The following is a 27,939-nucleotide window of genomic DNA, read 5'->3' as shown; positions in this document are numbered from 1 at the left end:
ACACATACATTTATAGATGTAATTTTAACACAAAGGTGAGTTTAAAGTAAAATTTTAAAAAAAAATTAAAAAAAGTCACACACAAGGTAGGTGTTTGAACCATTTACCTGTGTAGGAAAGAGTTATACTGTAAACCTGAACGCACCTGTGATGAATACTGGACAAAGAACACAAAGAACAAACAGAGCAGGTGTCAAAACAATTCCTGTAATAATAATTCATGTCAGAATAATTCCTGTCCCCTACAACTCCATTTTGTTGTGAGAAATATCATTCTTTTTAACACTGTAACTATGTGCCTGCAGCAATTTAGTTATCACTCACTCACAAAGTTTTTATTTCGTTATTTCTATTTGTAAGTAGAAGAGAAAAACGGGAACATTGAAATCACAATATATTATTCTTTCCTTAACAAATCTAGCCGCATTTCTTCTTTTTTTCAACACTTTTTGTCCCAAAATATATACATTACAAAAATACCAATCTCGAAACTGAAATGTTAATAACCCGTTAGTGCAGACACACATACCTGAAGTTATAATTAGTGAATATATACACAGGTCTTTCGTTTGCGTAATGGGAAAATAATAAAGCTCCCTTGCTAAACTTGACCTCTGCACTGTCAGATATTCACAGCCTCTCTTCGAAAAGGATATATGGGTATATACGAAAATAGAGGCTGTATTCTTTGTCCTTTTTATCAACACAAAGGCTCTCGCTCGGATATCACGTATGTCTTTATTCACAAAGGGGAAGAACTGACGATGCAATTAAAAGAAAGAGAAACAAAACAATCTACATGATCTGCAGAAGTAGAGATATACAACAATACTGCCATAGAACTGAAAGACAACCAATAACCAATAATGATAAAACATTTTAAAAAAAACCCACCAGATGACACAATCACACAACAGTAGATAACTCCAGTGGTATACACGTATGTTTTAACACGTAGATTATCACAGAAAACACGCTCTTTCACCTTTGTAAGCATTTGTAAATACTTTCATTGAGCTTTGCAGTGAGACACGATAAAAAATTGAATCTTGAAATAAAGTACAAACTTGTACAAACACAACCTTAACATGAAATAAGATCATTACTGTTAGGAATAATGTAGAATACTTGATGGTGAAAATTAAATAATATTCCAATCAATACTGTGTACACAAAATGCTGTCATTCGTATTCACTGGGGGTTAGATAATGCATAGAGTATAGCCAAAATGCTTTCAGGAGAGAATACCTTGTCCAACAATCACAGCATTTGAAATACTAGAAGGTACCCCAATTTCTTGTCATCCAGGTGTAAACAAAGAAAATAGCCTCCTTTGTGTAGTCTTCAAATCGATCGATAGAGAACAAACTAAGCATTATTGATCTTAAGTATTCGAAGTCAAAAATCAAGGTTAAATCCATCTCCAGAATGAGAATTAAGAGTGATGGTGCATAATACGACGTAGTATTGCGTAGTTTTGTGCACAAAAGTTATTCAAAATGTAGTACTTAGTTCACTACTTCACAAAATAAAAACATGGGTTGAATACTTTAATAGTGCTAGAAAAAATGTACCCTTATGGTTTTGAATACTTGACTTTCTTTGGCATGAACCTATATACCGGGGCGGGGATATAGCTCAGTTCGTAGCGCGCTGGATTTGTATTCAGTTGGCCGCTGTCAGCGCGAGTTCGATCCCAGGTTCGGCGGAAATTTACTTCACAGAGTCAACTTTGTGTGCAGACTCTCTTCGGTGTCCGAACCACCCCCCGTGTATACTACATTGGGTGTGCACGTTAAAGATCCCACGATTGACAAAAGGGTCTTTCCTGGCAAAATTGCTTAGGCACAGTTAATAATTGTCTACCATACCCGTGTGACTTGGAATAAGGCCGTGAAAGGTAAATATGCGCCGACATGGCTGCAATCTACTGGCCGTATAAAATTTCATCTCACACGGCATCACTGCAGAGCGCCTAGAACTGTACCCACGGAATATGCGCGATATAAGCCTCATTGATTGATTGACTTAGTCAGCAACTTAACACTCTCTCTCGATTGTAGACTACACAGCTCGAAATGAATGAAACACAGATGACACAAAAATGTGTGATTCTTAGTTACTATTATCAATAATAAGTATTTGTACATGTCATACTGGTCTTGGTGAAGAAGAGACGAGAGAATTTGAAACAACAGTGCAACCGTAGAACAAGCCTCACTCACGCGCACACACACACACATTGTTCTAGTTCGTGTACACGCACACACAAGCAGAAAACGTTTGTAATGCTGTCTATGTATAATCACAGGTGACTTCAATGCTGATTGGTTAGTGGACGGATGTACAATATAAACCAATAAACAGTATTTTGTCCCGCCATGTGAAGAACAGGAACGAACTCAACCCTTTTTGTAATAAAACAATTAATCCAAAATATGTCATGATGATAATATCAAACCCATACCACCCTACCCTGCCTGATATCCCAAAGACAGGTCATCGATTGAGAAAGATAACACACTGAATGGTAAACATGTGAAACAAACAGCAACTTTAACAGTGACCAAGAACTTTCAAAAACATATTTTGCGAAAAAACGAACTTTTCAAACAGTGGTATAATACTGACAGTGACAGATTCCACGCTTGAAATACGCTGGTAACAAAATCCACGGACAACGAAAAGAAGGATAGAAAGGTTGATTTGGTCTCAGCAGTTTTCCTCATACAAATGTCTTCACAGTTATTTATTAAGTGTAGCCGCTCAGGAAACAGATCTTTCATTTTGTTCCAGCGGTCTAGCATTCCCTGCACACACAAAAAGAACGGTATCAGCAACAAATTCACAAAAACACAATAATAAAAACAACAACAATGCCTTCTTCTTCTTCTGCGTTCCCATTGCCCAACAACAATTTAAATGTTTAAACAACAATTATTGAGAAAAAGAGCATATTGACCGTCTTCAGAAAGAGTCTTTTAGAGGGGTCTGTTTTGCTCTAAACAGTCTGCAGAGATAATAAGATCTGGTTCAGAAAATTGACCGATTTACAAGCTGTTAGAAAAAACGACACCAGAATTATTGTAAGTTAAGGAATGCTTTGTAAGTCATCACAAACAAAGGGACGTGACCTTTCACGTAAAGGGAAGTCAGCTTTATTTTGGAAAATTGTCAACGTGTGAAGATCGTGCTAAACTTCCTTTTATTTTGATTTTGCCTCTTCATTTCATTGCAAAAGTAATTTGTTCATGCATTTAGCTTGCAATCAAAGTCTAACACCGTGCTTAAGTAACTGGTCTTGAACCATAGTTATTGACGTCTTAAGGTCTTCTCTGCCACGTCTGTTCTGACACTGCCTCGACAACATATCCATAGTTGTTTTAAGAGCAGATGAACCACACTTTTCCATCCGTTGTTCAATTTTATTGACAATAAATTAGTTTATGTCTTATGTCTAATGTAACGCCCGTCTCCGTATTTCTCACCTGTACTATGGTGCCAGCCAGTTCAGTCAGTGGGCTCATTGATAGGCAGACAAGTATATTGTGAGTGACGCATTCCGAAGGTTTGAGCGGGTGCGCTTTTCCTGTTCATGACCACCTGTGAACAGAATAACAGTGACCAACTTGAACATTCCATCATGTGACTATTGTTTCCTCTGCTCAACCAAGTGAAGACCAACTAGCCCATTTCCCATTGAAGCCCAACTAGCCCGATTCCCATTGAAGACAAACTAGCCCATGAAGACCAACTAGCCCCCTAGCCCATTTCCCTTGAAGACCAACTAGCCCATGAAGATCAACTAGCCCATGAAGACCAACTAGCCCACGAAGACCAACTAGCCCATGAAAACCAACTAGCCCACGAAGACCAACTAGCCCACGAAGACCAACTAGCCCATGAAGACCAACTAGCCCAAGAAGACCAACTAGCCCAATTCCCATTGAAGACCAACTAGCCCATGAAGATCAACCATGAAGACCGACTAGCCCTCCAGCCCATTCCCCTTGAAGCCCAACTCACCCTCTCAGGACTGTGGGCGCCAGGGCCGGGTTTCCTGGTGGAGTCTCCGGGCATGGCGTTGCGAGAGGTCATGCTGTACTGCGGGGGCTTGTTCCTGTACACCCCAGTGTTCACCACGTCGTACTTGGGTCCAGGGGTCTGCAATCATCGTATTCTTTTAAATAACAAGTTTATATATATGTTGTGTAAAAGGTACGGTCCTCCTCTATTTGGAAATGATTTGTTTGTTTGCTCGTTCATGGGCTGAAACTCCCACGACTTTTACGTGTATGACCGTTTTTACCCCGCCATTTAGGCAGCCATACGCCGCTTTCGGAGGAAGCATGCTGGGTATTTTCGTGTTTCTATAACCCACCGAACTCTGACATGGATTACAGGATCTTTTTCGTGCGCACTTGGTCTTGTGCTTGCGTGTACACACGGGGGTGTTCGGACACCGAGGAGAGTCTGCACACAAAGTTGACTCTGAGAAATAAATATCTCGCCGAACGTGGGGACGAACTCACGCTGACAGCGGCCAACTGGATACAAATCCAGCGCGCTACCGACTGAGCTACATCCCCGCCCTATTTGGAAATGATGATAATGCTCACTATTTCAAGACGCCTCCACATTGCTTTAACGCTGGATAAGACCATCCCTTTTATGTGGACATACGGCAAAAATCATCTGAGAGAAATGAGAATGTCCCCATGCCAGGCAGAAAAGGTTTCTATGGACTAATTCAATACAAAATAAGCGCATTAATGTTCCCGTAAGCGTTTTTCCTGGAAGAGCAGTGAACAGTGTTGAGTTGTGTACACACCTTGCTAAGGTCCTCGCTGAAGCCGCCGACCTTGCTGCGTCCTCGTACAGAGATGCATGGTGCCTGCGTCTTGCCCGACTGGATGGTGGTTCCCAGCATGCTGTCCAGTGAGTACTTGTTGGGGGCTGTTAGAGAGGGAATACAAAAAACACAGCATTGCTTCTTCTTCTTCTTCTTCTGCGTTCGTGGGCTGAAACTCCCACGTACACTACGTGTTTTTTGCACGAGTGGAATTTTACGTGTATGACCGTTTTTACCCCGCCATTTAGGCAGCCATACGCCGCTTTCGGGGGAAGCATGTTGGGTAATTTCGTGTTTCTATAACCCACCGAACTCTGACATGGATTACAGGATCTTTTTCGTGCGCACTTGGTCTTGTGCTTGCGTGTACACACGGGGGGTGTTCGGACACCGAGGAGAGTCTGCACACAAAGTTGACTCTGAGAAATAAATATCTCGCCGAACGTGGGGACGAACTCACGCTGACAGCGGCCAACTGGATACAAATCCAGCGCGCTACCGACTGAGCTACATCCCCGCCCGGCATTGCTTCAATACCTATAGTTTCCTCCAAAAACAGAGTATTACTGCCTTCAATTTGCTCGGAGAAAAATCGTGCAAAAAAGTGCATGCAGAGGGGGGGGGGGGGGGGGGTGCAGCCCTCTAACGAAACAGAAAAAGAAGTAGAATGCCCAGAGAATATGTTATCTTTGAGAAATTGGTTACTGATGTCACATTGACGCTCACAATCAATTCTTGTGTATAGACACTGTTTCCGGGGGCCATTATCAACTGGGATTTGATCCTCTTGTTGGGACTTGTTATGGGGTTAACTTTGACCAATGTGTGTTTGAAGCTCGTGCACAGAAAAGAGAAAGGAGATGGGGGAAGGGGGGGGGGGAGAGGAGGGGGTGCTGGTGTGAAGGTTTGGGTGAAGAAGTGCGAGGGTCGGAGGAGTTTTTCTTATATTGTGAATGGGGACTGGGACTTGATCTTGACGCCAAGACAAGTTGCCAAATACACCTGTATTACAATTAAAAAACTGAAACACTTAAAAAAAAAATTAAAAAAAAGAAAGAAGGGATTTCGAGGCACTGTAAATGGTTGTACCTACCTATCATTTGTGTGCATAACATTGATCTGGGTGTATTTCTCTATCCTGTCTATTTACCGATCAATTCAGTGCCAAAGCTTCTGGCAACGATTGATCTATAACAAATGGTTTTACCTGGTGTCTGGTCAGTGCGGCGAGCTTTGTGCCTGGTGCCGAAGGAATATGCTGGGGGCATCCTCTTGCCGCCGGCCCCGGTGGCCTCGGGGCTGTAGGCGCCAGGGCCGGGGGCAGAGAACAGGTTGGGGTCCGCCGCGCGGCTGTATAGAGAGTAGTGGGGGGTGCCGTCCTTGCCGTCTCTGGAAGAGACACAGAAAACAAGGTTTGAAGGTGGTTGTGAACAAGGTTGTGATCCTTCTTCGTTCATGGGCTGAAACTCCCACGGTTTTTACGTGTATGACCGTTTTATCCGGCCATTTAGGTAGCCATACACCGCTTTCGGCCGGGGGAGAAGGTTGTTTTGGCAGTGATGACTCATATGCCTCTCCCTTTCTGACGATAATCTTTCTCCTCCCAACCTGAACCCCTTTCCTTTTATGGCCTTCCCCAATTGAGCTTAACAATAGCGAAGCCTTTGAGCTTAACAATAGCGAAGCCTTTTGGCTAAATAAATTCAGTGCCAAAGCTTCGTTCAGCGAGCTTTGTGAAATAGACTTCGCGAATTCGACTTTCCCTAATGAATATCAGGCTTTACCCACCCAGGCGGAGGCTGGGCAAGCAGTCGTCCCTGAACTTGCTGTTGCGGATGTCTAAGAGCATATGCTTTCTTTTCTCCCTCTCCCCCCCCCCCCCCCACCGAAACACCCCACTACAATACTCTAAAACTCTCAACTATAGCTTTTGAAGTCAATGAAGTAGCACGGGCTGGATGAGCAGTCGTCTTTTACCTCCTTCTCCCCCCCCCCCTTATCAACCCATGTCTCCATGCCAACCAGACACACTACTAAAATTCTCAAAACCCTCAGTTGGTAGAGCACTGGACTTGTGATCGAGAGGTCGCTGGTTCGAATCCGGGCCGGGACGGACACGGGTCAACTTTATGTGCAGACCCAGAGACGGAAGCCATGTCCCACCCCCGTGTCATCACAATGGCACGTAAAAGACCTTGGTCATTCTGCCATAAGTGCAGGTGGCTGAATACACCTAAACACGCAGACACCTGGGTAGCGCGACTCCGTTGCTGATAGCTTTCCACTGGGAGGAAGCGACCCGAATTTCCCAGCGATGGGACAATAAAGTAATGAAAAAAGAAAATGAAATGAAAACCTGTAAATGTTGGTGTCAGGGGCCGGGCGAGCAGTCATCCCTGAACTTGCCGTGACGGATGTCTAAGTAACTATGCCTTCCCTTACCCCCCCCCCCCCCTCCTCCACCCCTCAACACCCTCCCCCTACCAAAATCACCCCTGCCCCCATCCAAACCAGCCACTACTAAATCTCTCACCTGAATATTTTGGTGTCAGGGAAGTAGCAGGGGCCGGGCGAGCAGTCATCCCGGAACTTGCCGTGACGGATGCCGAAGTTCCAAGCGGGGTACTTCACGTGCACGCTGCGTGTGTCGTGGTTGCGCTGACCCACGAGGCCGGGGAGGCCGTAGCAGGGCCCCGGGGAGCTGAACATGGCGGCGATGGGCTGGCGAGGCCGCGTGTACTTGTAGTTGCCCACATCCTTGAAGGACGACGTCTGTTCGTAGGTGGCGGTCATGGTGGCGGATGGAGTGGTGGTGGTGGTGGAAGAGATGGGTCTTCAGCTATTGCTGCCTGGTGATAAGACGTGGGCTTTGTCAAAAATCCAAAAATAAATAGACTGCCAACGTTCTAATTTTTTGGGGGTAGTTTTTGAGAAGATTTAGTAAGATTTGTTGGTAAGTTTGAAGCAGAGTAATCTTTTGGGTTTGGTTTGCAGCCCAATTCATCATCGAACAATTAGATCGTATTTGTGCTTCTGTTGAGAGTTATCTGTAATTTTACAAGTCCCCAAAGTTTTAGCAGAAGTCAACTCTGTTGCCTGGTTTTTTTTTAGACAGAAAGACAAAAGAAGAACGAAAGACAGGAGGAAGTAGGCAAAAACTACCTTTTTGATTTGAATTATGAACTAACTCCATACCATTGATACTCCGAAACAAATCCCTTGTAAAACGAAATTGTGAAAAGTTGAAATTGATTGTGTACTTCAGGAGTTATGAAGTGTCTACAGAACTGTAAAAAAAAAAAAGCTGTCAATGCTGATTCTTCTACATTAGAGTTACGTTAAACAACTTCAAGAGGTTGCAGACGCACGAGTCTTTACTGGTTTCAGCAACGGTTATTCAACATCTACAGTATCATTATCAGTAGCGTTTGATCGAGCAAACAGGTGCGCTTGCCTGGCCAAAGAAATGAACTTTGTCTTCAAAAGAAACTAAACTTGAGGAGGTTTCAACTATATGACCCTTAATGTTTTGTTACACTTTTTTGTTATCACTAGCAACCTCGTAACTGTCGATACTGATGGCAGGGATGTAAAGAAGCTATGTGTTTTCTTTTGGTAAAGGAAGTCAGCGTCATCTCAGCGTCATCTCAGCGTCATCTCAGAAACGTTGAAACGCAACACAAAAAGTGGTTGCAGCAGCACCCACACTACAACAAAAACGACGCCTTTCACCTGCTCACAAGGTCTGAGCAGGTCCTCATATTCAGGCTGCGGACAGGCCACAACCGAATGAACCACCACCTTTTCACCAAGTTCATAATTGGCCAGTCAGACCAGTGCCCTTGTCAAACAGGCAGCATGACAACGGAACACCTGCCCACTACACGATGGCCTCAGGAGCCAGATCTGGGCGGAGGCGACCACGGTGCAAGGGAAGCTCTATGGCAGTCTGGACGACCTACAGCGCACGGCAACATTTGCGCAGAGAACCGGCGTTTCCATCTGAGTGATCGACAAGAAGAAGAAGAAGAAGAAACGTTGATGATGCTGAAACTGTACGGAACATTCCTTGATTGAACGTCCTGTTGCTAAGGCAACACTCGCTGTAATCATATTGGTTGTGAAAATCTGATGTTTTCTCAAGTTCCTGCTTCATGACATCGGTATAACCATTGACAGAATTCCAAGCAGTATATCATATATGAGTTGTGTTTCTCTTTCTTTACTCTTGACCGTGTTATTCAGTAACGGCACTCGTCGGAATGCTCAAAGTGCCCAATGGGCAACAGACACAAGAAGATAATTATAATGTCTGTGTATAAGCCGTGTCCTATTTTTGATTTGCAGTAGTTTAGTATTACGTGATTAAGTGCCTTATTTGTAAATATGTTGTTATCTATAAATAACAGTTGAAACGCTGCGGGTAAATTTCTAGGTTTGTAAAGCGATCTTTTGAGCTTTATGTGTCTACTTAGGTGTCCAGTTACAATGTTGCTCTGTGTGTGTGTGTGTGTGTGTGTGTGTGTGTGTGTGTGTGTGTGTGTGTGTGTGTGTGAGAGAGAGAGAGAGAGAGAGAGAGAGGGAGAGAGAGAGAGAGAATAAATAAATGATGTAAGGAAAGAAATGAATGAATGGATAAATAAACCAATCAGTCAGACAGTAACTCAGTGAATCAATCAATCAGAGAGAGAGAGAGAGAGAGAGAGAGAGAGAGAGAGAGAGAGAGAGAGAGAGAGAGGGGTGGGGGAAGGGGGAGCTCAATTCAACACTGAACAACTCAACATGCACACAGCCAGCACACACAACACACACAAAACACAACACGCAACCAACACAACACACCACCAACACAAACACACTTTGCAGGCCAACCGACTAAAGTACACTCCGCGACGATAACCCCCCCCAGTCCCTAAGCATTACCTACAGCTAGCCAAGTCCCGTTGCCCCTGGTGACGGAGAATGTTTACACCTATTGCACGGGACAGATCGAATGCCAGACCTCCACAGTGTGTGTGTCTACACGTACACAGCTATTAACTACCCGCAAACTTGGCATAGCTTAAAGGGGTGCTGCCCTTGCCTGTCGAAGTATTTCTTTTAGCCAAAACGCAAGTAATAGTACAATACAACACAAACAAATACTATACAATACAATACAGTACAGTACAATACAATACAATACAATTCAATACAATACAGTACAGTACAGTACAGTTCAATACAGTATAGTACAGTACAATACAATACGATGCAATACAATGCAATACAATACAAAACAACACAACACAATATACCAATACAATGCAATACCTTACGAAACAAAACAGTACAGTACAATACAATATAATACAATACAACTTGTTTTTGTCTGAGAGCATTTCCTCTCTCTCCCCCCCCCCCCCCCTCCCTTAAAAACCACCACCAACAACAACAACAACAACAACAACAACAACAACAACAGAAGAAAAAAAGGCCCACGTTGTTTCTGGTTTTCGTCAACACTTCTCAGACGATTCACCTTTAAAATCGCCAAGTGTGTGTACTCAGCCTATCGTTTAGCGGCCTAGGAGTGTGTATATTATGTCTGTATACGCGTTACTATAACTGTGACCCCTTTACCTATTCGTCGCTGCGTCGGTAAACACAAAACCGTGAAAAAGGTTCTACAGATATGTCCATGTGTTTATACGTGAACCATGGCGCGACCTCGCACCGTGCAAAATGCCATGTTTGAATTGGAATGACGGCTGTACGTGTTACGGTTGATAAAAGTAGTGTCTTTGTTCCTGTTCCTGTCTGTTCTTGGATATCTTAGAAAGGTGTTGAAAGGTTCTCGGAGACTAATTTGTGGCACTTTGCTCAAATGAAAAGGTGGAATCCAAATGTACAGTTTGCAGCTACAAATATGTCATTGTTTTTCCCCTCTGAATATTAGAAGAAAAGGAACAAGAATACAAAGACAAAAGAGAGAGAGAGAGAGAGAGAGAGAGAGAGAGAGAGAGAGAGAGAGAGAGAGAGAGAGAGAGAGAGAGAGAGTAATGGGTGCTTCCCGATCACACACGCACGAAACGTAAAATGGACGAGCATACAATCATTTGATACATACTTTACACCACGATTTTGGCCGTATCAATATTTAAAAAAAAACACCCACCCGTTTATGAAAGAGAGATCGCTAGAGAGTGGAAACAGGTTTTCAGAGAGTCAGCTGGGTATAAATGTTCACAGGAATGAAACTTTATCCACCACATGGCCCATTCCTTAACGTGGTGTGGTGGTTTGCGTGTCTCGGTGACCCTAAGAGCTATGCCAGCGGGAGTGTAAACTCCTGGCAGGGCTTCCCAAGCTGGACAGGCCGAAGGGTAGAGGCCAGACTAATATGGACCAACCTTGTGCTCACAGGGCAGGTCCTTGGGCCATGAGCTAAGGGTGAGGTAACCCTGACAGAAACCTCGAGTGCTGAAGACGTATGTGTTGGGCCGCACGGCGCACTCCAACAAACCACAACACTACGCATCAACTGCCATTATGACACTTGGAAACAGAATTGACAGTAATGGTGCTCGCCCTGTGAGGATCCACCAGGCAGGTGCAGCGCCGGGCTCCGCGCCTCAAAGGAGTCCACCCTCAGCTACTGGAGGTCCCTTCATCTCGTCTTGTGGAGCCAGGGGACGAGAAAGGAAAGCGACTGGCCGGAAAAACAGCAGAGCCAAGGACAACCCCACTATTAACATCATGCATTGGAATGCAGAGGGGGTATCCAATAAGAAGGAAGAATTAGAGCACTTCCTCTATGAAAACAGCATCAACATCTGCTGCATTCAGGAAACACACCTGCAAGAAGGGAAGCCCTTTAAGATCCGAGGGTACCAGGTGTTCAGGAGTGACCGACAAGGGAGGAAGAAAGGAGGAGTGATGACTCTGGTCAGGAACAACATAAATGCCAGTGAAACCAACAGATACATGGAAGAAGCAGAGTACATAGAAGTCAAGATAACGACCAATGACAGCAAGATGAACATCGTCAACTACTACTGCCCCAACGACAAGATGCTGCTGTCGCTTGACACAATCCAGGTACCTGACAGCGGCTTCCTCATCGCTGGAGACTTTAACAGCCAGTCCCAGAGTTGGGGATATAAAACACTAGACAGGCGAGGAGAAGACATTGAATCTTGGCAGGACGACAACCACCTGATCCTTGTCAACGACCCCAGAGATCCATCTACCTTCTACTCGCGCCGCTGGCACTCAACAACAACACCAGACCTGGCATTGTGCACGGATGACATCCACAAAAACATCTCAAGAAAAGTGGATGAACAGCTGGGTGGAAGCGACCATCGCCCAGTTCTCCTTACCATCAGTAGAGACTCAGCATCTGAGCATCCACAACACCCGAGATGGAACTACAAAAAGGCAAAGTGGGGACTGTTCAACATACGAACAAATGAGCTGACCAGAGCCATAGAAACAGAGGGGAGAAACATCAACAACGTGATAAAGGAATTCAATGCTAGCATAATCCAGGCAGCCAAGGACAGCATCCCACGTGGAGTGAGGAAGGACTACATCCCATACTGGTCCGATGAGCTGCAGAAGACGCACGATGCACTCACAAGAATGAGAGAAGAGGCAGAGACGAACCCTAGCCAGGAGAACAACATCAAACTCCAAGAAAGCAAAGCAAAACATCTGAAGACAAAGCTAGAGTGCAAGAGAAGAGGCTGGAGAGAAAAGACGGCAGGGCTGAATATGGAAAAAGACACAACAAAGCTCTGGAAACTTACAAGAGCACTGAATGAAGAGGGCAACAAGGGACAGAAGATCACCCTGGAGGAGGAAGGAAGAACACTCACTGGAAAAGCCGCTGCCAATGCTTTCGCCCAAGCATATCGGGGAGAAAGCGACACCACCATACCCCTGCCTCTACAAAAGGAAGTCAGAACAGAAATTAGAGAAAGAACAGAAAGAAACGTCCAGGATGCCATGCAACAAAACATCACCATGGCCGAGCTGAAGAATGCCATCAAGAAGCTCAAAAAGAAGAAGTCTCCAGGTCCAGACAACATTACGAATGAGATGTTGCAACACATAGGCAACTCGGCCCTCCAGAAACTACTGGGCATCTTCAACCTCAGCTGGAGACAGGGACAGGTACCTCAGTGCTGGAAGGAAGCCAGGATGATCCCAGTTTTAAAGAAAGGGAAAAACAAGACCAAAACCTTGAGCTACCGACCCATCAGCCTGACAAGCTGCATATGCAAAACCATGGAGCGCATTGTCAACCAGCGCCTGCAGCTGTACCTGGAATCAGAAAGCATCATCGTCCCAGAACAAGCCGGCTTCCGACAGCACAGAAGTACGGAGGACCAGACAACACACCTTAGCCAGGTCATAGAGGATGCTTACCAGGCCCAGAAGGTCACCCTGGCCACTTTCATTGACCTGCAGAAGGCCTTCGACAAGGTCTGGAAAGATGGACTCCTTGTGAAGCTCCTACGTTCCGGCGTCAAAGGCAACATGTACCAGTGGACCAAGTCGTACCTGCACAACCGAAAGGCCAGAGTGCTGGTGGACGGTCACTGTGGCCGAAAGGTGCTACTACGCCAAGGAGTTCCACAGGGAGGAGTACTCTCCCCCACGCTATTCATACTCTTCATTAACGACCTGGTACCAGAGTTGCCCAAGGGAGTCCAAGCGGCACTGTATGCTGATGACCTTGTTCTCTGGTGCTCGGAAGAGTATGCAACCACAGCAACCTACAGGATGCAACTTGCACTAGAAAAGGTTGCAGCGTGGGCGGAAGACTGGTGTGTGACCATCAACAGGGAGAAGACCACTGCCACTCTCTTCACACTCTCTGCCAAAGCGACACCTGGCAAACTGACCTTGGGTGACACACCCCTGAAATTTGAAGACCAGCAAACATACCTGGGGGTCACCTATGACAAGCGCATGACCTGGAAACAACACATCATGAATGCAGAGGGAAAGGCCAGGAGAAAACTAAACATCATGCGGAAGCTGGCAGGATCACACTGGGGTGCAAACGAGAAGATCTTGAAATCAGTCTACCAGGGGACTGTACGACCGCACCTTGAGTACGGATCAAGCTCTTGGGCAACCGCAGCCAAGACACACCAGCAGGCCCTAGACAAAGTACAGAACCAAGCGCTGAGAATCATCACGGGCGCAATGAAATCAACACCCATACAGAAGATGGAACAGGTGACTGGCATTCCTCCACTGAGCAAAAGGCGAGACTGCAAAACAATGGTACAAGCCACCAAGTACCAGTGCACTCATGACCATCCAATGAGTGACAGACTCAAGAAGATGTCCTCAGGCAGGCTGAAAAGATCAAGCTTCGCTCTTGAGGCAAGGGCTTTGCAGAAGAAACATCAGACAGAGATGCCAGAGCTAGTGGAGCCACCATCTTTCTCCCTTGACGCCCCACCCTGGGAAGACAGACAAGGAAACCTGGACATACAGACCAATGTCCCCTACCTCACAACAAAGGACGAGCAGAGCAATGTGACGAAAAAAGCCCTGACTCTTGCCATGCTTGAAGAAAGGTACCCCCAAGAAGCATGGATACGGGTGTATACTGATGGGTCAGCCACAGAGGCCGTCAAAAATGGAGGAGCGGGGGTGTATGTCCAGTACCCCAGTGGAGAGAGGCAAGCAGAGGCTATACCAACAGGCCTCCACTGTACAAACTACAGAGCTGAGGTACAGGCACTGATCCATGCAGCATATGCCATCAACGACAGAGTCAACCATGACAACCAGGTGGTCTTCCTGACTGACGCTCTGTCAGTACTACAAGCAATGACCAGTAGCAAACTGCCTCAGCTGGAACACGCTCTACACAACATCAAAAGCCTGAGGACAGTACTGCAATGGATCCCCTCCCACTGTGGTGTACAAGGAAACGAAGAGGCGGACAGGATGGCAAAGCTGGGTGCAGAAGATGAGCAAGAGAACAACCCTGTGAGCCTGACAGAGATGAAGACCATCATTAAGTCTCTGCACAGGACGCCCCAGCCACAGGACAGCTACCACCTGCTATCCAGACCACAGCAGGTGGTCATCTTCCGCCTGAGAACGGGACACAACAGACTTAACCAGCATCTCCACAAGAAGCTGCATGTTGTGCCCTCCCCCATGTGTTCTTGTGGGGAAGCAGAGCAGGACACGGCCCACATCCTACGAGACTGCAGGAACCACCAGGTGCTGAGAGAGGAAGTCTGGCCAATGCCGGAGTCCCTGCACAACAAGCTGTACGGGCCAGTGGCTGCGCTGCAGAGGACCACTAATTATATCTCAAGATCTGGACTCCAAGTGTGATCGGCGATCGAAAAGAAGAAGAAGAAACTTTATAACCACATGAAGTCATATTCCTTTACAGTACCGCTGACTCACTATTAGGGTTTAACGTCCTCTTAGACCAACTGGTCTATATTGGTATTGGTAATACGCTGAAGATATGGTGTGATACTTTGATTCGAACAAGTCCGCTGTGGCTATCTTCTTCGAGACACCTGCATTGGGTTTGTCTCGTCAAAGTATCGAAATACGATCATGATAATCGGAGACGAGAGATGATGCATGCGTGTCTTCGTGTTTTCCAAGCCCTGAAACTTTCGCTGTGAACGTGGGATCTTTTTCGTGCGCATGTGTGCACACGGGGGTGTTCGGACACCGAAGAGAGTCTGCACAAAGTTGACTCCGAGAAATAAATCTCTCGCCGAACCCACGCTGATAGCGACCAACTGGCTACCCGCCCCCAGTACCGCTGTCCCTAATCAGGCACACCGGACATCATTCAAAAACAGTAAAACACACCCTAATCTTCTAACATAAGATTCATACATCGATTAATACACACTAGGCAATATATAAACACCGCTTTCCCTAAATCAATAGTTTAGTCACACCGACGACTATTCAAGAAACAGTAAAACACACCTACATCTTCTTAGCCCAACAGATTCATACATGAATGAATACACAGGGGAAAATGAACACCGCTTTCTCTCAATCAATATTCAAGTCACACCGACGAATAATCAAGAAACAGCACACCTGTCCGGAATTTTCCTAAGTCAGGTTGAAACATCGTTTATACACACTAGTGCAACACACACCGCTTTCCCTGATCAATATTTCAGTCACACCAGCGATCATTCAAAAGACAGTAAAACACTCTTAAATCGTCTTGCAACAAACTCATACTTCGATAAATACAATACAAACTAATGTCTGGAAACAGAGACGATGAACCTACATCTAGCTGATTCCAGTCTACTCTATTACTTTCTATATTTCAGTCACGACGACGATCAGTCAAGAAACAATAAAACACAACTAAATCTTCCTTCTTCAGATTGATTTACATCGATTAATATACAGCGGTGCATAAAACACCAGGAAACTGACTCGATGAATCGAACACAACTGATTCAGCTACACGCACTCTCTCCATTTTAAACCTCTCCAGGTTTATCTCAACAAGTGTCGTTTACTTTATCGCTAGCTGTACGAGTAATTTCTGACCCGAATATGCGCGGAAAGGTTAGGTCTGGTCATTATTTGAACATTTACCTTCGGCGCGTCGAGTTGAAGCGACAGAAAGACACTTCAGCGCGGATTTGAGGTGAACGGAGTATATAGAGGAACATGCCAGAACACGAAAACTGTGGACTGCTCGGTATCAAGGATCATTGATATCCTGTCAGTTGATTCAAAGAGAGTGTAAGTGCTGAGCAATTATGGATCAGGAGTGTTTGTATGACGGATATGTGTATGCTAATCGATCAGTCATAAAGTCAGTGGAATCAATCAGGCAAAATCAACTTTCAACGTGCTTTCAGCTAACCCTCACGTGGCGGACAGCCAGTTTATAATCAATATACAGAAATCATTTTGTTCCCGTCAAAGACTGACTCCTTGTTATCTTAATGTCAGCATCAAAAACGAAAACAATGGTAGGTTATGTTTTTGATTTTTGTGTGTTATTTTCTGTGTTCTTTCAAATGCTAGGGTGTCATCAGACTAACCACAAAGGATAATCATATCTTATTACAATTTATTGATCATGTTCCGGGCCCATAATGTGGGTAGGTCTTTTAGGTTAGGAAGTCTATATAAGATTCTTGGCTGCCTGACCCCATTATTATCTATCTCTCTCTGTCCCTCTCTCTCTCTTTCTCTCTCTCTGTCCCTCTCTCTCTCTGTCCCTCTCTCTCTCTGTCCCTCTCTCTCTCTCTCTCTCTCTCTCTCTCTCCCCCCCCCCCTCAATGTTAATCCATCAACCCCGAAAAACAGACATTTGTAACCATTTGGCTGCAAGCTCTAATAACAGTATAATCAGTTTTATATACTGGCAACATTCAGTACAGTTAACCAGTCAACCGTCGAACCCCGAACAACTTCCCGTGTCGTCACTGGATGAAATATAATAAATTCATACTGTATGACAGACATTATGACACTAGAATAAAAAATAAAAAGTGGATTTATATACGTGCTGAATTTTTTCTTTCCTATCCGGTTTCAAATGCAATTAATATCAATGTGTAAGTATGCATACATATCCTAGCTCAGTAGCTGACTGTTGTAATACATTTATTTTTGTCTCACTCTTGTATGTGTAATCTACGCTCTCGGTTTCGAACCAAAAAGTGAACGAATGTGTATTATTATTATCTTTCTTTGGGATCGTCAAATGCTCCGTAACTGGTCTTACAAACAGGACATTGCTCTCTCCACCTCCTTATCTATCTCATTGTCTGGAGGTGAAGAGAATGAGATTGTTTGTCTTTATTCGATCGGGCGAGGAAATGATAGAGATGGGGGGAGAGAATTGAATTGAATTGAACTTTATTTTACAAGGATTGAGATTTAAGGCCAGGCCTTTTCTTACAATCTGTCCAAGAGAGAGAGAGAGAGAGAGAGAGAGAGAGAGAGAGAGAGAGAGAGAGAGAGAGAGAGAGAGAGAGAGAGAGAGACAGAGACAGAGACAGAGACACCCAGCCAGCAAGACATTAGCGGCCGATAATCGGCCGAACACCCTTCAAAAAGTCGGGCCGGTGACGTCAAAACATACGACGCGGGTGTTGGCCCGACTAACTTTTGCAAAGAGGCAACGATGCGGCCGATAGGCGGCCGAACACCTGCACTATGGCGGCACGCATCCGGTCCGATGTTAATCGGCCCGATGACTTGTTTGACCTGCGGTCCGACACCTTATGCCGACATCGGGAAGATATCGATTTCAGCGGGAAGACATCGGGACGATGTCGGCATAAGGTGTCGGGCCGCAGGTCCAACAAGCCATCGGGCCGATTAACATCGGACCGGATGCGTGCCGCCATAGTACAGGTGTTCGGCCGCCTGTCGGCCGCCTCGTTGCCTCTTTGCAAAAGTTAGTCGGGCCAACACCCGCGTCGTATCTTTTGACGTCACCTGCCCGACTTTTTGAAGGGTGTTCGGCCGACTATCGGCCGCTAATGTCTTGCTGGCTGGGTGCAGCTACCGATACAGCAGTATGTACCACCACCACCCCCCCCCCCCCCAAGTGTAACAGTGCAAAATTCACTTACAGCTACAGCTACAGCAGTATAACCCCCCCTCCCCCCAGTGTTACAGTTGCAAACAAACCTACAGATACAGCAGTGTGTACAACCCCCCCCCCCCCCAGTGTAACAGTGCAAAACAAATCACCAGCTAGAGATACAGCAGTATGTAGAACCCCCCGCCCCTACCGCGTACCGCCCTCACTGTAACAGTACAAAACACACCTACAGCTACAGATACAGCCGTATACACCCCCCCCCCCCCTCAGTATTACAGTATAAAACACACCTACAGCAACAGATTCAGCAGTATATACAACCCCCCAAGTGTAACAGTGCAAAAATTACTTACAGCTACAGCTACAGCAGTATGTACACCTCCCCTCCCCCTTAGTAACAGTGCAAAACACACCTACAGCTACAGCAGTATGTACAACCCCCAAACCCCCCCCCCCCCCCCACCAATGTAACAGTACAAAACTCATTTACAGCTACAGATTCAGAATTATGTACATCCCCCTCCCCCCGCTGCCACCACTGTAACAGTACCAAACATACAACACTCCACCCCCTTCCCTCGTGTAGAGCGCAAAACACACCTAGAGCTACAGATACAGCAGTATACAACCCCAATCCCCCCCCCCCCCCCCCCCTGTGTGCAAAACACACCAACAGCTACAAAAACAGCAGTATGTTCACCCCCCCCCCTCCCCCTACTGTAACAGTACATAACACACCTACAGCTTCAGCTAGTTACATCTATGCTTGGCGCTGGTGGACAATATTCACTTTTTTTGGCAAAAACCGCCAGTTTTGGCCAAAAAAGACAAAGATTTGGCCAAAACAACCCACACATTTGGCCAAATAAAATAGATTTGGCTATAACTTTTTTTGGGCCAAAACTTTCTATGTAAAAGTTTTGGCCAAAACTGTTTATGTTAGCTAAAACGGGAGATTTGGCCAAACTTCTGCCACAAAAAGATTTGGCCAAAAAAAGATTTGGCCAAACAAAAAAGATTTGGCCAAATCTTCACTTTTTGGCCAAATCTTTTTTGTTTGGCCAAATCTTTTTTTGGCAAAATCTTTTGTATTTGCTGGCGCTGGTGGACAATATTCACTTTTTTGGCCAAATCTCTTTTTGGCCAAAACTGGCGGTTTTGGCCAAAACTGGCGGTTTTGGCCAAAACTGGCGTTTTTGGCCGAAACTATACTTTTTTGGCCAAAACTTTGCTTTTTTGGCCAAAAATGTACGTTTTTGGCCAAAAAAGTGTGTTTTTGGCAAAAAAAGTGAATATTGTCCACCAGCGCCAAGCAGCTTGGCGCTGGTGGACAATATTCACTATTTTGGCCAAAAACACACTTTTTTTTGCCAAAACTGGTGGTTTTGGCCAAAACTGGCGTTTTTGGCCAAAACTGGCGTTTTTGGCCAAAACTATACTTTTTTGGCCAAAACTTTGCTTTTTTGGCCAAAACCGCCAGTTTTGGCCAAAAAAGTGTGTTTTGGCCAAAAAAAGTGAATATTGTCCACCAGCGCCAAGCTGCTTGGCGCTGGTGAACAATATTCACTTTTTTGGCCAAAAACGCACTTTTTTGGCCCAAACTGGCGTTTTTGGCCAAAACTATACATTTTTGGCCAAAACTTTGCTTTTTTGGCCAAAACTGGTGGTTTTGGCCAAAACTGGCGGTTTTGGCCAAAACTGGCGTTTTTGGCCAAAACTATACTTTTTTGGCCAAAACTTTGCTTTTTTGGCCAAAAACGCCAGTTTTGGCCAAAAAAGTGTGTTTTGGGCAAAAAAAGTGAATATTGTCCACCAGCGCCAAGCAGCTTGGCGCTGGTGGACAATTTTCACTTTTTTGGCCAAAACTATAATTTTTTGGCCAAAACTGGCGGTTTTGGCCAAAACTGGCGTTTTTGGCCAAAACTGGCGTTTTTGGCCAAAAGTATACTTTTTTGGCCAAAACTTTGCTTTTTTGGCCAAAACTGGCGTTTTTGGCCAAAAAAATGAATATTGTCTATCAGCGCCAAGGGGTACTCAAAGATTTGGCCAAAAAATGAAGTTTTGGCCAAAACTATTTTTTGGCCAAAACTTTCAATGCAAAAGTTTTGGCCAAAAAAAGATTTGGCCAAATCTAAAACATTTGGCCAAAAAAGTGAAGATTTGGCCAAATGTTTTAGATTTGGCCAAATATTTTTTTGGCCAAAACTTTGCACTTAAAAGTTTTGGCCAAAACATGTTTTTGGCCAAAAACACACTTTTTGGCCAATAATGTACGTTTTTGGCCAAAAAAGTGTGTTTTTGGCCAAAAAAGTGAATATTGTCCACCAGCGCCAAGCATATACATCAGTATGCACACCCCCCCCCCCCCAAGTGTAACAGTACAAAACACACCTACAGCTACAGATTCAGCAGTATGTACAACCCCCTCCCCCCCCCCCCCCCCCCCCCAGTGTCACTGTGCAGAACACACATACAGCTACAGATTCAGCAGTTAGTATGTACACCCCCCCCCCCAAGTGTGTAACAGTGCAAAACACACCACCAGCTACAGATAGATCAGTATGTACACCCCCCCCCCCCCACCCCAAGTGTTACAATGCAATACACGTCACACCTACAGCTACAGATACATCAGTATGTACACCCCCCCCCCCCCCCAAGTGTAACAGTGCAAACCACACTTACAGCTACAGATTCAGCAGTATGTACTCCACCCCCCCCCCCCCCCAGTGTAACAGTGCAAAAATCACCAACTACTGCAGTATGTACCCCCCCTCCCCCTACAGCTACAGAAGTATGTTACCCCCCCCCCCCCCCCTGTAACAGGACAATACACACCTACATCTACAGCAGTATGTACACACACCCCCCCCCCCCCCCACTGTAACAAGACAAAACACACCTACATCTATATTTACAGCAGTGTGTACAACACCCCCCTCCCCCACTGTAACAGGACAAAACACACCTACATCTACATATACAGAATAAGATACAGCAGTATGTACTCCCCCCCCCCCCCCTCACTGTAACAGCAAAACTAACATTGAGAGCCAAAAAAAACCGAAATCACTTACTCGCTCCATCCGTCGCGGTTGTCCTCGAGTTGACGTCTGAATCTGATTGTCATTGCCAAGAGCCTGACTCACTGGCTACACAACTATTCTCACCGCCACCACGTGGCACTGGGACCAGCACTCAGATTGAGATCCCGAGGCGACATTCGTCTCGGATAACATATCATCAATGTGCTGTCCAACATTCCCAAAAATGTCTCTTCTTTCGATATTAACTTGAACTAAGAAAACAAATAAAATTCGCTCACGCGGGAAAGCAGCAGCCATTTGCACACTCAATCTTGTTTACCGTAAGGAAAGCTATTTGAATATTTCAAGTAAATGATGGCGTATTTTTAAAATGTAAAACTCATGATTTGAGCTCATGCTGTATTTGATTGCAAATATGCAAATAAAACTTACAATTAATTATCCTACTCCTATGTGAAAAAGTCAACAAATATGAATAATTTAGTTTCGCATTTGCATGGTCAGTCTCATAATGTCACGCCGTTGCTGGACCGACGCTTGAACAGGGGACGTAACAAATGTTAAAATAATGATCATCAATTTGTTATCTCCCGTAACTCTGCATAATTTTATCGACAGCAACATTGCGTCGGGCCGATGTCGGGGTTTATTACGTACATTTATACACAGTCAAACGGTATCGGCGCGACAACGGACGACGACACACGACATATGACGACGTCACCCGACTGAAATCGTCAGTCGGCCGACGAAAGCTTGCTAGCTGGGCCGACAGACAGACAGACAGACAGACAGACAGAGAGAGATTGAAATCGATTAACTATTCAAACACAAGGATGAAATCATGAGATTACATATCTAGTTCTGCACAAAGTGTACATGTGTCATTTCCTACCTTTTTTGCCAAAAGAGGTGACAGATTGTCCCTAGCCGCGTCAGAGGAGAATGATGGAGTCGGTTCTGCTATGATTATTTGCTATTACTGTCCTCAGTACAAGAGACTATTTGGGACATGAAGTGTTCATACGCTAAGGATCTGCTCTGCATGCAATAACAACCGGTCAACGTTCGCACAGAGCCACAGAATAGCTAGGCCATCACCAGTAGCCGAAATGCGATCATTCTCTCTATGTCTCTGATACCATCAATAAATAATCGACTGAGCCCCGGAGATCGATTACAGGAAGCCGTTTAATACGTCTCTGTCTCTGTCTCTGTCTCTGTCTCTGTCTCTCTCTCTCTGTGTCTGCAGTGTCTAATTTTATAAAACTAAGATTGACAGAGATAACAGCCAACCTGTCGACATAAAACATGTATTGCGTGTGTCTGGCCCTCTGTATGTCTGTCGCCCGGTGGGGACCCTTCAAGGAACAGCGGCGTTTGTCGGGAGGACTGGAGTGCCTGTCTGAGCGAACGAAGAAGAAGAAGTCTATTTGTCTCACAGTCTGTCTGTATATCCCCTTCTGCTTCGTTATCTGCACTGCCTTATTCTGTAGGACTACCATTTAAAAAGCTAATCGCATACCTGTCAAAACCAACTTTGTCTTGTGAACATGAACGCTTTAACAGTAGCTTTCCACTCGTCGAAGTAGGCCAAAACAGAAGCACGATTGGAAACACGTCCTGACAGCAGGTGAAAAGAACTGCTCGACTTTCTCTTGCGCTAAGAAACAATTGTCACTGATGTTCTTTCTCTACCCCCTTCGGGTTCAATAGCAACTCCGGCTCTATACAGTGGAACCCCCCCTTTTAAGACCTCCCGATTTGAGACTCATTCTAGGGCGGGGATGTAGCTCAGTCGGTAGCGCGCTGGATTTGTATCCAGTTGGCCGCTGTCAGCGTGAGTTCGTCCCCACGTTCGGCGAGAGATTTATTTCTCAGAGTCAACTTTGTGTGCAGACTCTCTTCGGTGTCCGAACACCCCCCGTGTGTACACGCAAGCACAAGACCAAGTGCGCACGAAAAAGATCCTGTAATCCATGTCAGAGTTCGGTGGGTTATAGAAACACGAAAATACCCAGCATGCTTCCTCCGAAAACGGCGTATGGCTGCCTAAATGGCGGGGTATAAAAACGGTCATACACGTAAAAATCCACTCGTGTAAAAAAACCACGAGTGTACGTGGGAGTTTCAGCCCACGAACGCAGAAGAAGAAGAGACTCATTCCTTTTTAAGACAATCAGATGTTCTGTTCATAACCTCTGTAAATTTACCTCCAGTTCTCCCTTTTAAGACCTGATTTTCTCAGATTGTTTGAGGTCTTAAAAAAAAGGGGGGGGGGTGTTCCACTATAGTGTGTACTTTTCCCTCCCAACCCGTTGGCCAGGGGGAATAAAGGCCCAGAAACCCGTTGTGTACACAAGGACATTGCTTGAACGGGTCGTGCCATTCATTACCAGAGCTTTCTCTCTGGGTTTGGGCTCAAGACATAAGTTCTACTGGCACTGTGGTCATGCATTATTCGGAATGTCTTGTTGTTTTATTGATCTCTGGTGACCCCCACCCCCACCCCACCCCTTCCGCGCCAACCCTTTCTGTTGTGGCAGGTCTACGAGAGTAAACATCAAGATAATGTTTGGCTTTATTCTCCTATCATTCGATTTGAGTTGTGAGAATGTACTGCAGTCAAGAATGTGTTGTAGAAAAATCACAAGCACTTTTCTCCTTCGTCGGTCTAAAGAAGACTTTCGTTTACAGAAGAATGACGTGAATATTTATTACGAAGAGAGTCTTTCCTACCAATTATATGTTTGTTTCTATTAGAAATACATCAGTTTCCAATTGAACGGAAACTGGAGAGAGTGTGCCTGGCAGCAGGAAAGAGAGCACAGAATAAGATGACTACAGTCAAGAATGCATCAACTATACATCATTTGCAACTTACAGCACCAGAATATGCCCCTCCCACATCCCTGTCCTGCAGGGCTTTCTCTATAATAATAATAATAATAATAATAATAAAGTGTATTTATATTGCGCCTATCCCTCACAAAAAACAAAAATATTTGGCTCTAAGCGCATTACAACATGTGTAGGGACTTGGTACAATCAAGTCTGACAAATACAATAACACAACATACAGTCGGTCTCTTTGGTAAAACTGGGAAAAGCAGCTTCGACATTTAAACACTGCTACTAAAAATAAAAATAAAAATAAAATAAAAATCCTCTAACAATGCATACTGCTTTACAATATGCATTTATGTATAAATATAGTTATTTTTATATATAATATATATTTTTTCAATGCCACACAAACACCCATTCTCAATTAATGGACTACGTGCACAGCCAGTTGGAAACCTGACCCCTGATTTTGTTCGTCAGAAAAATCGAACTCGCGCACAAGCATACTCTGTGGTGGTCCATTGTTAGTCGAGCAAAAGACACAGTTGGCGATATTTCACCGTCCGGACAAGCAAGTCTGAGAGTAGAATAGAACATACAGGTCCATTGTGGGCGGGGATGTAGCTCAGTTGGTAGCGCGCTGGATTTGTATGAGTTCGATCCCAGGTTCGGCGGAAATTTATTTCACAGAGTCAACTTTCTGTGCAGACTCTCTTCGGTGTCCGAACCTCCCTCCGTGTACATTACATTGGGTGTGCACGTTAAAGATCCCACGATTGACAAAAGGGTCTTTCCTGGCAAAATTGCTTACGCACAGTTAATAATTGTCTACCTATACCCGTGTGACTTGGAATAATAGGCCGTGAAAGGTAAATATGCGCCGAAATGGCTGCAATTTACTGGCCGTATAAAATTTCATCTCACACGGCATCACTGCAGAGCGCCTAGAACTGTACCCACGGAATATGCGCGATATAAGACTCATTGATTGATTGATTGATTGTGTTGAGCTGTCAGGAGTAAAAAGGGGAAAAGCGAACAATGCTTTGGAAGGTTTTAGACACAAATCAAACGATAAGCCGTCTGCTGTTTAGTAACTCATCAATCTCAAGCCAATCGAATGAAAACGTGACCAAAAAGGAAAACAAGAGTGGTTTACTATCGACGGAGTCGTTTGGTTGTCAAGCTAGTCATTTTCACGTACGTAGACTAGCTTGCAATAAATGCAAGATTCTATGTCCTATTGGGTTTTTTTTCCGATTGACCCCCCCCCCTCACTCTCTCAAATTATAGAGTAGACCAGAACAAAACAGAGAAGAAGATAGATGATGAATCGGTCTCGCTTGGCCCCCTGGGTTCTCGAGGCAAGAAACAACAATTTTAAAATCTCTCTCTCTCTCTCTTTTTCTCTCTCTCTTTTTCTCTCTCTCCCTCTCTCTCTTGTCCACCCATCCCCTTTCTGCCCCCCCCCTCTCTAACCTTTTCTCGCTCCAATCGAGTAAAGACGAACAATCTTGTTATCTTCACCTCCAGAGAAAGAGATAGAGATGGAGGTAGAGAGAGCGATATCTTGTTTGTCTGTCACTGTGCATTTCACGCAGGCAATTTAACAAGAAAATGTCTGCAAAAGCATTGTTGTACATTGTACAGGAACACGTTGATTCAACACAAAACAAGCGCTTACCTCTAGCTTTTTGCACATGTTCAACCCTTCGCCTTTCTACCATTTAGTAGGCGCCTACTAATATACGTCAAGACATTCTTTTTCTTTCGTATAATATTCCTATGGCAACTCCTTGAAGATTCCTGTAGTAACAATACTCTGTGTGCTTGTTCAATTACTTTTCTACCACAGCCGTCCAGTCTAAGCAAAAGCATGAGGCAACATGGCATACACTGCAATTTTCAGGAGGACCTTGGCGGGTACTCGCGAACACCCGTGTAAACTTGACAAGAAGGGACCACGAGGACCCATAACGGAGTGACGAGGAGTAAATGACACTGGTTCTCACTCTCTACGGCCATTGAGACTGACACCCAAGTGTCATCCAGACAACAGATGAGTCATATAGGTATACATAAAAAGTTACAAGCTTACCTGAAGCGAGCCATACACTGGCATATCAAACGTTACAAGCTAACCCGGCAGTGAGGAAGACAAGCGGGTGACTGAAGAGTCACAGATTTGACAGAAGAATAGTGTGTGTATGTCACTGTTTGTGTGTGTGTGTGTAGTGTGTGTGTGTGTGTGTGTAATATTGCTGGATATTGTGTAACTTTGTTGTTATTGTGATATTACCAGTGTCACGTACGTGCAGGTGTATACAGCAAACCCTGCTGATTCTGCTTAGCAACTGCGCCAAGAGATTATCTGAACGAAATGACTATTAATGCTAACAGAACTATTGAAAGAATAACGAATTTCTTTAAAAAGCTTTAGTTCTTTTATTATTTTCAGTTGTATTTTTACTTTACTATTTTTGTTTCACGGTAGTCACAGACATGCGCTGTTAAATCTGTACTGGCTGTATCGCGTTCACTGAAAGAAAACGTTTCGTGTTGGGAAAATCATTTTAGCAATAAGGCACCAAAACAAAAACAAAATAGGTGTGGTTAAGGTAACATAGCCCCAAAAAATAGGGTAGGAAGGTAGGCAATCACTTTTTTTTTAAAACTTTTTTTTTCTAATGTGTACAAATTAAACCTACTTGACAGGGAAATAAGTGTGCGACTCGAGCGCTTTCGCTTTCATTGCGTTTTGTGCACTCGTTTTTTTTGTTTTTGTTTTTGTTTTTGTTTTGTTTGACAAATGTAATAAAAAGTTATAGGGTCGGCCCCTAAAAATAGGGTAGGTCGGGTTACTGTAACCACACCTATTTTTTTTTTTAGGCCTAAGATTGTACGAAGAGTAATACACAGCAGCTCACAATAGACTGATAACGAGAAGAGAGCGATCGGCGTTGCAATATACTCGGCCCCCATAGACACGACAGGCGATAGACAAGCAAACGGAAAAACTTCAGACAGCTTTAATAATACTCGAACACTGAAGAAGTGTCCGTAGGGTTCAGAAAGTAACCTACTGTACACTTCTTACGTGTCTGTTCTCGCAACACACGAACGATCAAGGAGCAAGAAATAAAGTCCTGTTTTAACTAACATTTGTATTTATCAATTAATCTTATGACCGTACCTTTTTATTTCCAGGCAGTCAAATCAGACAGAATGAACTACTCTGGCGTGAATTTAAAGAGCTGCAGACTAGGAAAGAAGCACGGACATGATCATACTCTACAACCCATTTCAACTCCCAACTGCGGCAAAATCGAGCTAAATATCTCTCGATAAAAACTTCTGCTACTGACGCAACTAGACAATCACTTACCCACAATTTCTGGGCGACTTTATGGCGATAGACAAGAGATAATTACCTGAGGAGACGCAGTAATAAACGCCTGAAGAGAGGTAGAGAGAGACGGCAGGTTAAGGCGATCGCTAGTGCCTCCGATGTTAAGTTTGCCCGATAAACATGGATACCTCGCCGCTACTCCGCGTGACACGATTCAGCGATTTGATTGGAGGATGCCCTTAGAGATCGCTTCTTAGA

The 27,939-nt window shown here is 44.7% G+C and overlaps 1 protein-coding gene across 1 annotated transcript in view; it reads right to left on the bottom strand.

Moving 5' to 3' along the window:
- The window catches only part of LOC138963011 (ciliary microtubule associated protein 1A-like), a 27,965-nt gene extending 46 nt beyond the window's left edge, over positions 1–27,919 (bottom strand). Inside the window, exons 1-7 of the mRNA XM_070334984.1 lie at positions 27,764–27,919; positions 7,387–7,702; positions 6,061–6,242; positions 4,833–4,957; positions 4,028–4,165; positions 3,490–3,604; positions 1–2,811 (exon numbers count right to left, since the gene is read on the bottom strand). The exon at positions 1–2,811 is cut by the window's left edge and continues 46 nt beyond it. Of these exons, the coding sequence (XP_070191085.1) occupies positions 3,512–3,604; positions 4,028–4,165; positions 4,833–4,957; positions 6,061–6,242; positions 7,387–7,646 (798 nt within the window). The 5' untranslated portion in view covers positions 7,647–7,702; positions 27,764–27,919 and the 3' untranslated portion in view covers positions 1–2,811; positions 3,490–3,511. The remainder of the gene's footprint in view (positions 2,812–3,489; positions 3,605–4,027; positions 4,166–4,832; positions 4,958–6,060; positions 6,243–7,386; positions 7,703–27,763) is intronic.
- Between the last annotated feature and the right edge of the window lie 20 nt (positions 27,920–27,939).

The sequence above is a fragment of the Littorina saxatilis genome, linkage group LG3 (assembly GCF_037325665.1).
Source record: "Littorina saxatilis isolate snail1 linkage group LG3, US_GU_Lsax_2.0, whole genome shotgun sequence".
NCBI lineage: Eukaryota > Metazoa > Mollusca > Gastropoda > Littorinimorpha > Littorinidae > Littorina > Littorina saxatilis.
Note: the sequence above shows the minus strand (reverse complement) of the source record. Positions and strands in the feature narration are given on the sequence as shown.